The sequence below is a fragment of the Copadichromis virginalis genome, linkage group LG4, assembly GCF_057382275.1.
Source record: "Copadichromis virginalis isolate Kocher_CV1m ecotype Utaka linkage group LG4, C_Virginalis_male_GT1.1, whole genome shotgun sequence".
Classification (NCBI taxonomy): Eukaryota; Metazoa; Chordata; class Actinopteri; order Cichliformes; family Cichlidae; genus Copadichromis; species Copadichromis virginalis.
Window position 1 is genome coordinate 14,801,991 of NC_140621.1, and position 15,639 is coordinate 14,817,629.

Here is a 15,639-nt window from a genome sequence, read left to right on the forward strand (position 1 = left end):
GCTAGTCCTCAGTGGCAAGTAAAATTAGACTTTGTTTCACACACGCACACACACAGACACGCACACCTGTGGAATAACATGTGCACTCACAGAGATACAGCAGATAGCCACCTCTGACGGGCTGATGAAAAACCACAATTTTAAGCTCAGCTTCTTGACTTTCTCTCTTATTCTGTATAAAACTGAACATGCAGTGGTACACACACATGCTGACATGAAACACACTCTCAGATATGTTCACACATTGGTAGATGCGCGCGTACACACACACGCGCACGCACATGTCGGTTCTTTAATGTGCTCAACTTTAAAACTGAGAAGAGGAAGTCATGGGAGGAAACATACTGGGTGTTACAGTGAAATGACTACGTGAGAACACTTACTACAAACATGGTCTTAGGGTGCAAAAGTTACCAAACTGCAAGTGAAAAACTGAAACTAAAAATTTCAAACAGCAAATTAAAAAGACTTTAGCCTCTGTGCATTTCCTGTGTTCAAATGTAAACATCTGAGCAGCACTACTCCTCTTAAAGTCAATAAATGTTGATATGATTATGACAACACGCGTATAACCACTTGGTGAATTCACTTTTTCAACATGTTTTCTGTTCCTGTATTTACATTTACACCTATGTTGGACACAAACGCTTTATTCTCGGGAGTCAAAATAAATGCAGTAGTAGAATAAAATTCGATAAAATAAAATAAAAATAAAAAACCGCAGCATCTTCTCCAGTAGCAATAAGCCGAGTGAGACTTCCCACCTAAAACATATGATTCATATTATGTTGCAGTGTGCCATGGGCTTAAGCTGTTTAGGAAGCAAGCTTGTTGTGTCTGAATAACACAGGGGAATGATGGAGAAATCAATGCACTATAATGCTGCAATATTTTTGGCCCTATCAATAAGTCGACTGTGGCTCGCTTTCAGAGCTATACCCACTACAGAGGCATGGCACAAGAGCCCGCACAATAGTGTTATATAACAGGAAACTCTTGAAAATGGTACGCGTCTTTTACGCTCGATCACTTCATTCCACTATCTCGACAAAAACACCTCGGCCTCTGTCACTTTTTAAACCTTACCTTTATTCTGCTGATTTCCACCGTTCTCCCTTCACACTCCCACGCGTTCAGCCCTCCCTCCTCTTCCAACCCCTTTTCACCACTTCCCCCCTCCATCCATCCACCTATCCATCCATCCTATTTGTTGGTACTCTCAGTGGAACACTTTTGCTATTTATAAAAGCATCAAAGCCCACAGCTTCCAGCACACAGCCACTTGAGAGAAGAAGGGGAGATAGAGAAAGAGGTGGGGGGTAGAGAGGGAGGACTAGTAGACACAAGGAGCAACACGGGCAAAGAAGGACCACGGAAAGCTAGAGATATGTGTAAGTAGGGGAGGAATAAAAATGAATGCACAGGATGTGAGTTAGAGAGGAAAGACCTGTAGGTGAAAAGAAAATGTTGGCGTCTACAGGGCTTAACGGAGGAAAAAACAGCACACTGGATTACAGATGTTCTTAACCACTTTCGTTCATGCAGGATCTCAGTGATCTCACCATCAGCGCGACGCGTGCTCATCCGTGTCCGTGCATGAAAACCCAGTGTTTTTATATGTGCGCGTGTGTGCATATGTGTGTGTCTGTGTGTAGGAGGCAGGTTGCAGATCCCGAGACCTCCCACCCACACAGGTTGGAGTTGCAGAAGCACCTGAGCTGCATTCGCCATAGCCGACAGACACTGGTGTTTGCAAATATTCACTAAGTCATTTGAACCTGAACACTCATGAAAAGCCAGAAGACGTATTATGTGATTCCAGAAGAACTGCGGGCACCGTGCCCAACAACAGCTTTATGGTAGATGGTGAAAGCCAGAGACCACTCGGTTAAACTCGCGCACAAAAGACGGCATGAGTCAAAGGGAAGCTTGAATAGAGCCCTTGAATGGTGCTTTTTATATACATTTTTTTCCCCGTTTGAAAAGCGCTAATAGCTGCAGCAAACAACACCTTTATGGGCTTGTTTTAAGTGCAATCTACACTCTGTGCCTACACCATTTCATCTTCCCTCTCTCTCTCACCTCTTTTCTACCTCTTCTTCCCTGTCCATTATCTTCTCTGCCTGGCAAAAAATATCTCCCACCTATCTGCTGGAGTGTCATTCCAGCATACCTTTTTCTCTCATTTTCAACCATTTGCGCTGGTTTAATTTATTCCACTTTTTTTTTTAGAGTAGATTAGTGCAGAACCAGACCATTTTACCTCTTTGCAGTTCTCTTTATTCAGAGCAGATTCTTTCAAATCAAACGCACACAAAAAACCTCACTTTTGACTTAATGATATCATCAGCAACACAAATAGCACAGCAGTGTGTGTATCCAGGCGTCACACTGCAAAATGATTACATACGGGACGCTAAATATAAACATTAAATAAATTATGCAGAACTTGGTGTGCGTCTCCTCTATATCTGTGCTAATTTATCCTTCCTCTATCTTTATAAATTCCTCTTTCTTTTGGCCTTAGCTTCATGTCTTCAAGTGAGTACGGTATATTCTTGATAGGTTTCATTATTACAAAAACTGAAGGATAACTAAATATTTCATACTTTTCCCCCCCTGCAAACACACAGTCCTCCTCTTCCTACGCCCTTCCCACTCACTGTCTCCCCCTTTCCTGACTCCTTCTCTTCCCTCTATGAATTCCACCCCCACTTCTTCATTATGCCTTTCTTTGCTTCTGCCTCCACCCTTCTCATCTCATCATGCTTATCTTCCATCCTTTCAGCCGTTTTCTCTGTTCTCCATCTAATTCTCTGTCTTTCCCTCCTTATTCCCCTAGTTGCAATGTTTACCACACTTCCTGCCACTCACTGTCCCTTCCACCCCTCTCGAGCTCTCCAAAGGGATAATTTGTCCATTAAGTCTGTGAGGAAACAGTGGAAGATACTCAACAGCCTGTTACAAACTGAAACCCTACTCATTATTAACATGCTCATTTAGGAACACGTGTAGACACACACACACACACAAGCAGAAACCAATCACGTGGAAGCATTAGCACAGGCACAGTTTTGCACAAGCAGCCATTAAGGAAATAAGTGCTCACCAGCTTATTAAATGGAACACGAGGCACGTGCATGCACACTCACTCCCGACTCAAAGAAGTAGGGAATACGCTCAAAAATCGCACAAACGTGGAAGCGCGCTTCTTAGAAATACCACATTGCATAACACAAGCTGCTGCTGCCCTTTGAATCCCACAGTCTCTCTAGTGTATGGACAACAAAACGGCAGAATCCCACTGAGGCATTACAGTTTTTTGTTTACAGCAGCAACACTACCGAGGCAGTCAGCTGCTCCAACCCGCAACACTTGATACCGAGACGCACAAAATGCAAAACAGAACCAGCCTCTTTATTCATGTGTGCAGTAATATTAGCTGCAATTCCAACAGATGGGAGTGCCTTGGTGTTTAATTCTTTATTAATAGTCATAGGAAAAAAGCAAAAAACAAACAAACAAGAATTAAAAAATACTGTACGCTCTATTTGTCTCATCAGCCTGTGTCTGTTACTACAAGTCTGTTTATAATCGATTCACCCTGACTCTACCTTCATGATGACGAACTCAAAATCTCTGGGGCTTGGACTGCTGTTGGACAAAACGTGGAATTGGGCTTAATTGGATTTAACTTAAATTTAGGCTCTGGGAAATTTGGATATTTGTCTACATTTGCCGAGAGCTGATAGACAACAATGAGGGGCCAGGGCACAGTCAGCAGCTTGAGCTGACTGAGCATAACCACAGTAATGTGGTTTGTGAACTTCCACCATGAACCCTCCGCTCTGGCAATTTGGCTACTGCTGTCTTGTTTTTTGTTTTGTTGGCCTGACAAGCAAGAGGTTGATGTCACTGAGAAACTGAGGGTAACAAGCCAGCGGCTTGTCAATCACAAGGTAATCCTGCCCTAAAGCAAAGCCTGCTGTATTGAGCTCTTTGATTTACAAGATGAACACTATGCTGTGTTAAATAAGATTTAAGACAGGCAATTTATATCATAAGCACATAAGGAGAGTGTGTACAAAGGCAATAAATTAGGTGAGAATTTAAGGTTATTTTCCAATAATCGTACATAACGTACATCTTTTTGCAGCTATGGCAGTCGCCCTCTGCTGACCATTAAGTCATATAAATAAGTTTTATTTAATTTATTAATAGAAATTAATTAATAAGACCACAGGTTTAAGGCATGTTTGCATTGGATTCACTTGTCAGACAAGAGTCCTGGACTGTGAAGCAGGATGTCGGCTAAATGAGGTACCTGGACGTCCCAACAGACACTAACGTTCACCATCTGAGGATGAAATTTAAATCAGTCAGACCTGAGCGAACTTTAGCAGACAGGTTTAGGTGAAAGTAGGGGTTACTGTAGCTCAGGAGGTAGAGCAGGTCATCTGCTAAACGCAAGGTTGGTGGTTCGATCCCTGCAAGCCAAATATCCTTGGGCAACCCGAGTTGCCCCAGCTCTCTAATGCATCCGATGCCTCCATAGGAAAGCACTGAGAAGCTTAAACAAGAAGAAAGCACTTGTGTGAATGGGTGAATGTGGCTTCGGTAGAGGTATCAGTCCTGTCTTCCAGGTAAGAGATCAGCATACACAAAACTACCACCTACTGACTAATCTGCTCTATGGAAAATAACTTCAGCATTCCCAGAAGAGGACAGTAGCTTACAGAGAGTATTTGAACTCTTTTGGGTTTTCCTGATAAGCCATTACCATAACTGAGAGATTAAATAACTTCCAAACCATTTCATGCTTATGTAGTTATAAAGTGACATAAAACAGAGAAAAACAAACCTTTGCACTTGCTGACCTTAAATAAAATATGCAACTCATTTTGTCTACTTCTCATTTTAATTTTTTAAATATGCTCTTTACTTCCCCTTTGGCTGCCTGCACAGCTCTTTTTCGGTTCTTTGTCCGCAGCTGCATTTAGAGCAGGGTGTCAAACTGGACGGCTTTGAAAAATGAGAAGGAGGGGCAACAATTTGGAACTTTTAACTGTATTTTTATGAACTTTATAATTTTTTCCTGCTGATAAAGACTTCACCACTGTCATTCATACTATAATAAAGTAATTAAGTAATAGTTAAACAATTAAATGACAGAAAGGTTCCTTTGTTTCCAATATTTACTATACAAATGTCTTTTGTTTATTTCACAAAGGATATGCTGTTTCATAGTACAGGCCCCTGGAGAGTGTGAATATCTTATATGCAGTCTATGGTTTCAGAGCCTCCCAGTGGTATTTAACTATGTTCAGTGCATTTACTCAGTGTTACTGGGGATTCATCTGTGGTAAATCCACACCGTAGGTAGGTTATAACCTGCAAGCCCTCTGAAATCCTACCTGGGGATTTATGCTTCAGCAGGAAAGCTACATTGCAACCTCAAACCCCTCTGTAACCTACGATGTAACCTGACATACTCCTGTGCATTTCTGGCTACTTTTACACCACAGTTTTTGAATTTATGAGTTATAACAATCATAGGATTAATATAAGGGCTCACAAATATCAAGAAATTCCTGGAAAAAGATTGCTAAAACTATCAGAATGGATGTGAGGTACGAGGACAAAAAGTCCCAGCATTTTATTTGTATCATAGCTGGCACCACCAGGACACAACCACATGGTTGGTAACACGTAATGCACCAGCGCAAGCACAAGTAGGTCATGCTGTAGGCCCAAGAAAATTCACAGCATAAGTCTAAATCAGCCGTCACACTCACCGACAACAAACATGTCACAACTATCATCACAACAAAGCACAGCTGAGACTGGCACTGGCACTGCACTCACAACCAGTGCTACCAGTCCAGTAACTACGTGGTGCTGTATTACGATGCTGACTGAGATTAAATATAAACATTATTTGGGAAATAATGCAAATCTTATTGAATTGTCATTCAAATGCAGTTCTCAAAAAAAGAGAGTCGAGAATTTTTTAGGGAGCTTTGTGCTAACACTGGTAGTTTCAGTTCCAATTGATGTTGTTAACGATAGCTTTCCCTAACCAGTCGCTTCTGATAATGTGTTAACAACAAACAACAGCTAAATGCCGAAAAGCACTTAAAGTTATCTTTGCTAATGGGGGGAGAGAAGTGATAGTGATGCATATCATTTCTCTCCCCCCAACTAACATCCAAACATCTGATCATTTGTGACGCAGACTCTATACCACATCCTTCGTTATCATAAATACCACCGCAAGCTGCTGCCTGCTGTTCTTTAAAACCAGCTACACTCTCTATTCTCATTCTTTGATTGTCATCTGACCATCTGCTTTGCAGCAATAAACAGGCATATATAATATCTGCAAACCCTCCATATCATATGGAGATAAATGTTCAAGGGTCAGACAGTCTGTGAGACGAGAATCACGAGGTGAGGAACAGGTGAACAAAGGAGTCGAGAGGAGAAAAAGAAAATCACAGCGATCAATCATAAAAATGGAAGCAGGAGATCGATTCATACACACCGTGTAGACCGGGAATGTCAAACTCCTTTTATAAAGCCCGCTTTGTTCTTATGTGGGCCGCACCAGTGAAACTCCAGTGTCAGTGTGAGATGTTTAATTACGCCTTTAATCAGTGAGATATTTAATATAAGACAAAGAATTTCAACAGGTAAAGTAAAGAAATGCTGGTGTTGCAAATGAAATAAATGTGTCAGCATGACTCTTTGAGCTTAATTTGTAAGGAGCAATGTGTAAAATCACAGAAATCCATAATTTAATTACTTTTCATGGGTCTGTGTAGGTTTTCAGTCATCCAGGTCATAATAATTTGAGGATTCCTTTCTTTCCAAGCTCCTTAGAATATTTTCATGGGCAGGAAAAATCCAAAATTTATGCCCTCTTTCACATTTTCCAAACCCAACCTGTGGGCTTTATTGGGGTCTTTGCTGGGCCAATTCTGGGTCCTTATAACTAACTTGTCCACTGTGGTCTATAGTGATTTATCTTTGAGAGCCATAAAAACCATTTCTCTAAAAAAAAAACGTGTAGTCACTGTGACTGGTATACTTGTCTTCATTCACATGAGCTCTCTCCTTCTGAATCTTCTAAAACTGCATGTTTTTGCGCGTCTGTCAAAGAAGCACGACCACGCAAGGCCAAGACGCAACCTAAACACTGATCCCTTACCTCACTGCCAGTGAGCGGATGTGTTTCATGCGTGTATGAGTGCGTGTGACCTTGCGGAGGAATTCCCTTTCTCCCCGAGCTCTAAGGAAGTGATACCCTGTTCCAGACGGACAAAAGGGTCAGAGAGCAACTCAGGACACACAAAAACACCCACACACTTTTCCAAGGAGGAAAGTGCAAACTAACGATGAGTTCTCACTCACAACAACACGCATCCATGATATTTTCCATTAGATAAATCTTTTCCTTTTATAATCATCCATTTAGCCACTAATCTCCTCCCAGCTCTGGTATCAGGACACACAGGTGTTTGCAGCACACACACTCCTTCCTCTCCAGAGGCGTTTAGGGGCTCCTGCAGTGCAACATTTCTTCCAACAAGCAGCACGGATGATATTGACCCGTTACATACACACATGGGACAATTACCAGATAACCTGCTGCTATGCTAAAGCACACCTCTTCCATCCCACAGCATATAGAGGGCTGCGTCTGAATGTTTCACTGTTGCTAGGAGACGTGAAAATCCTTGAGCATCCAGTTGGCAGTTAATACAGTGGAAAAAAAAACAAAACACAGACTTCAAACAAATTGAAAAATATAAATGCCAAAAAAGCACCTCCACATTTTTGCCACGTTCCTGTGGTCGTTTATATCATTTCCTGTGGCAAAGGCTGCAAACTCGGACACAGAGTCTGTCCACAGTACACTAGGAGACGACGGACAAAGTGAGGATGAGGGACAAAACTGGCAGGGAGGGATGAGAGAGGAAAGAAAAGTGCCTTTTTTTTTTGCATATAATTCAAATGTCAACCTCAACATAGAAGGTCGTAAATAAGGCCAATTCATTACTCTCTTGCTTTGAGGAGGGTTTTTTTTCCAGTGTGACAAGTCAAATGGCACAAAATTACATACTTTTTCTGATGCAGACATACGACAAAACGTGACAAAAGGTTGTTTTTTTTCTGGTGAGAGTCTGCAAGGACATATTTCATGAGTCTAGATCACCTTCCTGCTGTCTACATATCTTTTCCCCACTGAAATGAAGAAGCAGAAACACAGTTCTAGGTTATTCTATTTAAAAGAGAAGCCAAGTCTGCAGCTTTGTTTACACAGAAAATTGGACATTTTCAACAAAGATGACATACTTTAAAATGTCAAAATTATCTTTGCCCGCTTATTCTGTTCATCAGATTTTATTTTTACTCCCAAAGGGTCGAGGTGTTATTCTTTGCTCTCATGAAATCCCAACATACTAGGACTTTAGACTGCTGTGCCTTTGATTAGCTGCACACCAGGGAGGCTGGCCGGCCTGTTGAGCTAGTTTTTACCTGACAAATGAGCTTTGGAAATGGTGCAAAAAATATAATGCACTGTACCACTTATATCTTTACCAAGTTCCTATTTTCTTTTGGGGTTTTTTTTGTTGTTGTTGTTTCAATGAAAAACTGCTGTTACTTTCTTCAGTGGACGTTTCCTTCACAAACAAGAGCTTGGGATTTTCTCTTACTCTAGGAAAGGAAAATGAAAACCCAGGAGAAAAGGGTAGATGGAAAAAAGGGAGCTTGTAAGATGAGACAGGCAGAAATAAGAAAAAGGTAAAGTTGAACAGAAGAGAGGAAGGGGTGACAAAGTTTTCAATTCAGATTCAGTAGATCGGTGACAAATAATGTGTGCGTGTGTATTTAATTGTCCTACCTTGACACTGAAATCCCTGCTTCCCAAAACCCCTGTGAAGAGAACAAGCACACAGAGAAGTTAAAATGTGCATCCGCACACACACACACACACAGAAAAGGAAAAAAACTGAACAGAAACTGAAACCTAATCGCTTAACCTTAAGATATCTCCATGGAAGCAAACGTTTAAAATGATGTTTCTGCCCAAAATAGCACACACACAACCACACACATACAGCAGTGAGGTTTGCAAGCACAGAGGTCGTTTAATTATCATGTAAACAGTTTGCTGGGCAGGTACTGAGGTTACATGCTGACACTGACAAACACCACACCTAGTCAGTGGTATGTGAAACGCTGAGATTCCCACAGGTGGACACACACATGCATAAACACACAAACACACACCCAGGCCAGCTGATTTTCATACAGTGACTAGAAATAGATAATCTCTCAGGGCCTGAAATCACTTGGTGCTCCCATTGTTCTTTTATCATTGTGCTTATTGACCTAGATAGATAGATAGATAGATAGATAGATAGATAGATAGATAGATAGATAGATAGATAGATAGATAGATAGATAGATAGATAGATAGATAGATAGATAGATAGATAGATCATCATCTGGCCATTGACAAATTTAAAACGCTTTAGGGAACAGATAATAAATAGCCCTGGAGTATGGGGCTCACGGTCTAGTAAACCCCGGGGGGGCTGCAGGGTGACCTGTCTGCACAGGTGACTGACAGAAGAAACTGCAGGCGGAAGAGAAGGAGTGGGAGGAGGCGGAAGGCTGGACTTGTGTCAGGGCAACACTTTCTTGTTACCACTCAGGTTATCCGTGCTGGCAGCGCTTCATTCCTTCCTCTTTTTTCTTTTCCTGCTTTCTTTTCTCTCAGTTCCTCTGCCTACTTAATAGCATCAAACAGTGGTCTGCAGCTATTCTTTTTATATAAAAAAAAAAACTTTAGAGCTACCCACATATATTTCTCTAGCTTCCTTTCTGCCCTACCTAACGCATATAGTATCTACAAGTACAAAAATAAGACGGAAATCGGTCTTTATTTTTGCGAAAACTAAATCAAGTCCACCTCCCACTTCTTCTTCCTTTAAAAAAAACAGCATACATCATGATACCGATTCTTCTGTCCCTACTTTATTTATCCCTACCTTTTATTCCTTCTTTTGCACCACTCACTTAGCCTATATAAATAAAAAGTGCCTTATCTGTACACAGTAAATGGATTTACCGTCTTCTTTAACAGCACCAACACAAGCAGTGACTTAAGTTAAATACTTTTTCTTTTTAAAAAAATAAATAAATATGAACTCTAGGTCCATCCCTGTTCCAGCTCCTCACCAGATGAAGTCGGTGCAGTGGCTGCAGAAGGTGGGCTGCTTGAAGAAGCGCGCGATGAATTTGTGGTCCTTCACCTCGTGCACGTTCTTCTGCCGGAGAGCTCCCTGGCGCGCGAAGCCCCGCATAGGCTCGCGGGGTCCGTCCTCCCCATCACTGTTGGCCGCCGCCGAGTCTGCCATTCTCCCGGTGTTTTCAAGCAGCTGCCTTAATGGTTGTTGGAAATGAACTACCTCAAGTTGCAGGTGCCAGAAACAGACGCTCTCTGGAGAGGCGGAAAGTCTTTCTTTCGTGGGTTGTTCCGAGAGGAGGTGTTGTCGGCGGTGCTGGGACCAGCTTATGGATAGTTTTCGGTAGTTTGGTTATTTTTTTCCTTCTCTGATTAAGTTGTCTTGTCCTCCGGTTGAGCAGACGGCTGCCGCTACACTGCCTCCCCTCTGCTTCCTCCTTTTTTCTTCAAAGCGCTCTGACAGCAGAGAGAGCGAGCGAGCGAGAGAGGGAGAGGGACGTCAACTATTAACATTATCTCATTTGCTGTGGCAGCTCCAATAGAAGCAGCGCGCTTTAACTAATCTGAAATAGAAATGGTGTTCAATTTAGTTAAGTTCACCTCTGTTTATATAGGCACTTATACTGTAAGATAAACACCCGACAATAATGCAAAGAAAACACATTTGGCGACAGTGGGAAGGAAAAACTCCCTTTTGAAGGGAAGACGATTCTGTTATAAGGGTGGGCAGTCATGTGCAAAAGACCAAAGACAGGCTGTGGATAATAATAACAAGATTTTAACTGCAGATAGTGAGGAAGTGAAGAAGAAACACTAAGAGTGTTTTCACGCCTGCAGTGCTCAGTTTGTTTAAATAAAACTCTGGTTAGTACAGGCGTGAACACAGTAAATGGCGTGGACCAAAACAACCCCAGGCTAGCAACTAGCCATGAAATGAATGTAAATTATCTGTGGCTTCTTATAGTCCTGAACATAGAACCTGCTTCCTCTACGTTTGCTGCTCCCGCCCCAGACACATCTGGCCAGTAAGTGGATTTTGGTTTACTTGGACCTTACTTGGATTCCTCTGTGTGAAAAAACAAACAAACAAACACAGGGAATAGCTACACGTTTACAAACCCATCAACTGATTTGGATCAGAGTGAATTAACTATAGGTGTAAAAATTCACTTAGTGCATCATGAGACTCCCACACCAACCCAAGCCTATTGCAGCATAGCATTAAAATAAAGTTTACTTACATGTATATAGCATGTAAGTATATAGCACTTTTCTAGACCAGAAGCTGTCACAAAGTGCTTTACAAAGGTATTAAAAACCTAGTGAAATAAACACAAAATCAAAACAACACAAAACCCTGAAGCATTACACAAATGCCTGTCTGAACAGATGTGTTTGCAGGTGTTTTTTTAAAAGGAGAGAGAGAGGTAAGCTGTTCCAAGCAAAGTAAGAATCAAGGTTTTAAACTGATATCTAAATTTTTAACAATGGGGTCATGTGAGAGCATTTATGAGTGTGAGTTAGAAGCCTTGCAGCAGCATTCTGGACTGACTGGAGGCGATTCATAGACGCTTTACAGACAAGAAAATAGAGCATGACAATAATCTAAAGGAATCAAGATTTTTGAGACAACAGTCCTGGTTTTAGCAGTATAACTATGGGAGAATTCAGAGTCAGCTAATCCAGCCACCACTACAAACCTTATTAAAAAGCAAAGTTTTAAGTCTAATCTTAAAAGTAGAGACTGTCTGTCTCCAAAATCCAAACTGGAAAATGAACCACAGAAGAGGGGCCTGAAAGCTGGAGGCTCTGCCCCCCGAAAGAAAATTATAGCCCTTCCTCACTGGTACCTACTCGGCTCGGCCAGTTTCAAAAATGGCAGTTTGGCTTTCGTGAAGGAGCTGCTCTCGTGGCTCATCGGGTGATGCCACTGACTATCCAATTGGTGGCATGCAGTCTGTTGATGTCACAGTTTCAGATTGACTCAGATCATTTGAAATCATGGCCGAGTAGGTACTAAAAAAGTACCTGGTACCAGGGACCACCACCTAATGGAAAACTCTAAAAACACAACATCGAGTCAAGCCAACGAAGTAGGTACTAGTGGAAAAGGGCTATTAGTGAGTGAGGGATATGGATATGGATTAGTCCTCTGACCTAGCTGTAAAGTCATACTGTGACAGTTATTTCCTGGGAAAAAACAACTAAAAACACTGTTAATAGTTTAGCATCAATAACTACAGAAACAAAAGGAGAAAACACCTGACTTGTCAATTAGCCTCACTTCACTGTGTCATCAGAAATGGGACTTTTCAAAATGTATCCACCCATGAACACATGAAGTCTACTGGCTCTGTTTCCCCCCCAGCGTTTGTTATAGTGTGCAGTATGTGGGATTCTCTGAAAATGCCAGATAATGTCACAAAAACAGGATAGACAAATTAAGTGGTCGCCTTAAATTTAAAGTGTGCAGTGGGAAAGTCTCTCAGTTTTTTCCCCCAAAGTAGAGCGATAATAGGCTAGTAAATTATTAATCTGAGAACCTATTTAAGCACAAAGTCACAAAATAAGCATTGTGGGTTTTGTCCTCCCATCACTTCAGAGGAAGCTCTCTGCAGCTGGCACAGACAGCAGCAACAAAAACAGTAATCAGCAACCCTCCTAATGTTCCTACATGTCAACAAGTTTTAAAATGCTTAAAATATTGTTAAAAGTAATTTATTGGAGACTGATTTCAATCTTACATCCAGTAAATGGAGCAGTCCCGATAATTGTGATGTTTTACAAAGGCTTAAACAATGTGATGAATGATGTATTTACACTAACCATATCATTAGTTACACTTTTCCACTGGTTGGACCCCCCTTTGCCTTCAATTCTTAGTGGCACAGATTAAACAAGGTGCTGAAACACTCCTCAGAGATTTTGGTTCATATTGACGTGATAGCATCGCACAGTTGCTGCAGTTTTGTCAACTGCACATTCCATGATATGAATCTTCTTTTCCACCACATCCCAGGAATGATCTACTGGAAACCATGGAGGCCATTTGACTACAGTGAACTCATTGTCATGTTTAAGAAATCAGTTTCAGATGCCTTTGTGACATATCCTGCTGGAAGAAGGTCATAAAGAGATGGATATGATCAGCAACAATGCTTAATGTTGCTGTCATATGAATAACTGGTTAGATATTTGCATTAAAAAACAGCTGAACAGATGTACTCTAAAGGGGAATGTGAGTGCATATGTCTTATGGCATACATACAAAAAACACCCCCAAAATTTAAGTAAAAACGAGTTTATTCAAGCGGTGGAAGATGGAAAAGAAAGATTTTAACAGCTTGAACATTCCCTTGTCAAGAGTCATCAAACAAACAACACGGTCAAGGACGTAAAGTTTGAAAAACACAATTTCAAATGTGCAGTGGCCTATTGATTGTACACATGCAGAAATGACACCTTTCTCCTATCTCAGTTCCATTTTAACCTTGAGTTATATTTGGTTCAGGTTATGTAAGGCTAGCATGTGATAAAACTGGGAAAAATGTCATCTCCATCACCAATATCACACACAGCCATCTGTAAACACAAGGAACGATACTCAATATTTGAAACTGAAGTGTTCATTTCCAAAAGGAGATTTGAACATTTGGGGATGAAAAAAACACACAGAATCTCTCCTCTTAGAGTTTGAGTTCTGGCATTGAAACCAAGCACAGTTGTTGAGTAGTGACTCATCTTAAGACTTTTGCTTTCAAAGGGATTTTGAAGGATCATCATCTGCGACTGTTGGATGAATTTCATGCTAAAAAGTTTTCCAAGATACAGTCAAGGTATTTTTGGAATGAAACCCATCAATTACATGACTTTCTGAGTCATTTCACCAGCCAGTGTGATGCTTCACAGAAAGAGGCAAGAAACTACAAACCACCTGCATCGCTCAACTGTTGAAGGATGAATTTACATTTACAAAAAGCAAGCACGTTAAACTTCTACATATAACTACATATTCTGCATTTACACACAGCCAAGAAACTGAAAAATCCATAAAGAACTGTTATAGTAGTAGCATTAAAGGCATGGATCTCATTCCAGGACAGGGATCTACCCCAAATAGCCCATGCTGTCCACATCAAGCACACCTAAGCACACCTAAGTGCCTCATCCCAGCCCATATTTTCCAAAACATCTTTGCTCCAATGGTCTAAAACTCAAATGAGTTCTCCCACACATGCACATGCACACACATGCAGTCAGCTGGCTAAAATGACCTAGATGTGATTGATTCAGCTGCAGGACAGATAACAGTGTGCAATCCATTCAGGTCTCATCATTTGGAAGATTGCTGTAGATTTAGCTGGCAGCTGAAATGAAGCTTTTCTTTTTTGTTAACCTTTTTGCCCCCCGCCACCAGACTTTCTTAGTCATACACCTTCTGACATTAGAAGCACACCTACCTGCGTTTTTGCATAATTGTTCTCCTCAGCAGCTGGCAGACTGTAAAAAATAATGACAGCTTAATTTGCTATGATGCCAGGCATCAAGTGACATGAGCATAACCTGTGAGTAGGTCTAACTGAATTGGTCTATTGTGTCGCATGTGTACACTGGAAGTGATTCACTTTACATGAAAGCCACCGGCCTCTTTCACTTTTATCAATGCAGGATGGGGGCTAGAGACAGCGAAAAGGCAAGCCTGAAATCAGCTGCATTTTTGTCTTTCAAGGCAACCAGTTGGCAAAAATCTCCTTGTGATTAAAGGTTGTGACTCAAAACCACACCCAACACTGCCCAACTTTTACGCTGAAGCTGAACAATTTTCCATATTCGGGTTCACATCACACATTTGCAGGTTTTACTTTTGTGTGTGTTTGCAGACAAGTTGCCGTCTCCCAGGCAAACTTTGGTGGCAATCTGCTGGTGAATAAAGCAAACATAAAGAGGTTTTTGGTCCATTTCCTGAATGAGTAGTTGCTGTATCACATCCAGTATGGCAGACAACTCTTGAGAAATGTGCGCACAAGGCCCCCCTGAGAAACCTCTACAGCCTGTGTGATAGCATGCAGTTCTCCCACTGAAAACGCTACGGCCCGATCAACAGAATCAACTGGATTTTGTTACCTGGATGATTGAGAATGCATCAAGATGCTAACACGTATTTTAATAACCAGTCAGAGTAAAATACAACCGAGGCCAATGGGAACAAATGTTTTTTTTTTTAAATTATTATTATTATTATTATTAATAGTACACTGAAAACAACAACAACAACATAGCATCAGAAACAGAACATCAGCCTTACCTCAATATAAGGATAGATTGTGCAAGAGGTAGCGCACATGACACCCACTCTCTAGTGGTGAGTACACAGGGATATT

General features: G+C 41.2%; 1 protein-coding gene across 2 annotated transcripts in view; it reads right to left on the reverse strand.

Moving 5' to 3' along the window:
• The window catches only part of prkcbb (protein kinase C, beta b), a 109,493-nt gene extending 98,796 nt beyond the window's left edge, over positions 1 to 10,697 (reverse strand). For both annotated transcript variants that reach the window (XM_085453757.1, XM_085453756.1), the window contains exons 1-2: positions 10,252 to 10,697; positions 8,909 to 8,940 (exon numbers count right to left, since the gene is read on the reverse strand). In XM_085453757.1, the coding sequence (XP_085309883.1) occupies positions 8,909 to 8,940; positions 10,252 to 10,430 (211 nt within the window). In that variant the 5' untranslated portion in view covers positions 10,431 to 10,697. The remainder of the gene's footprint in view (positions 1 to 8,908; positions 8,941 to 10,251) is intronic.
• Between the last annotated feature and the right edge of the window lie 4,942 nt (positions 10,698 to 15,639).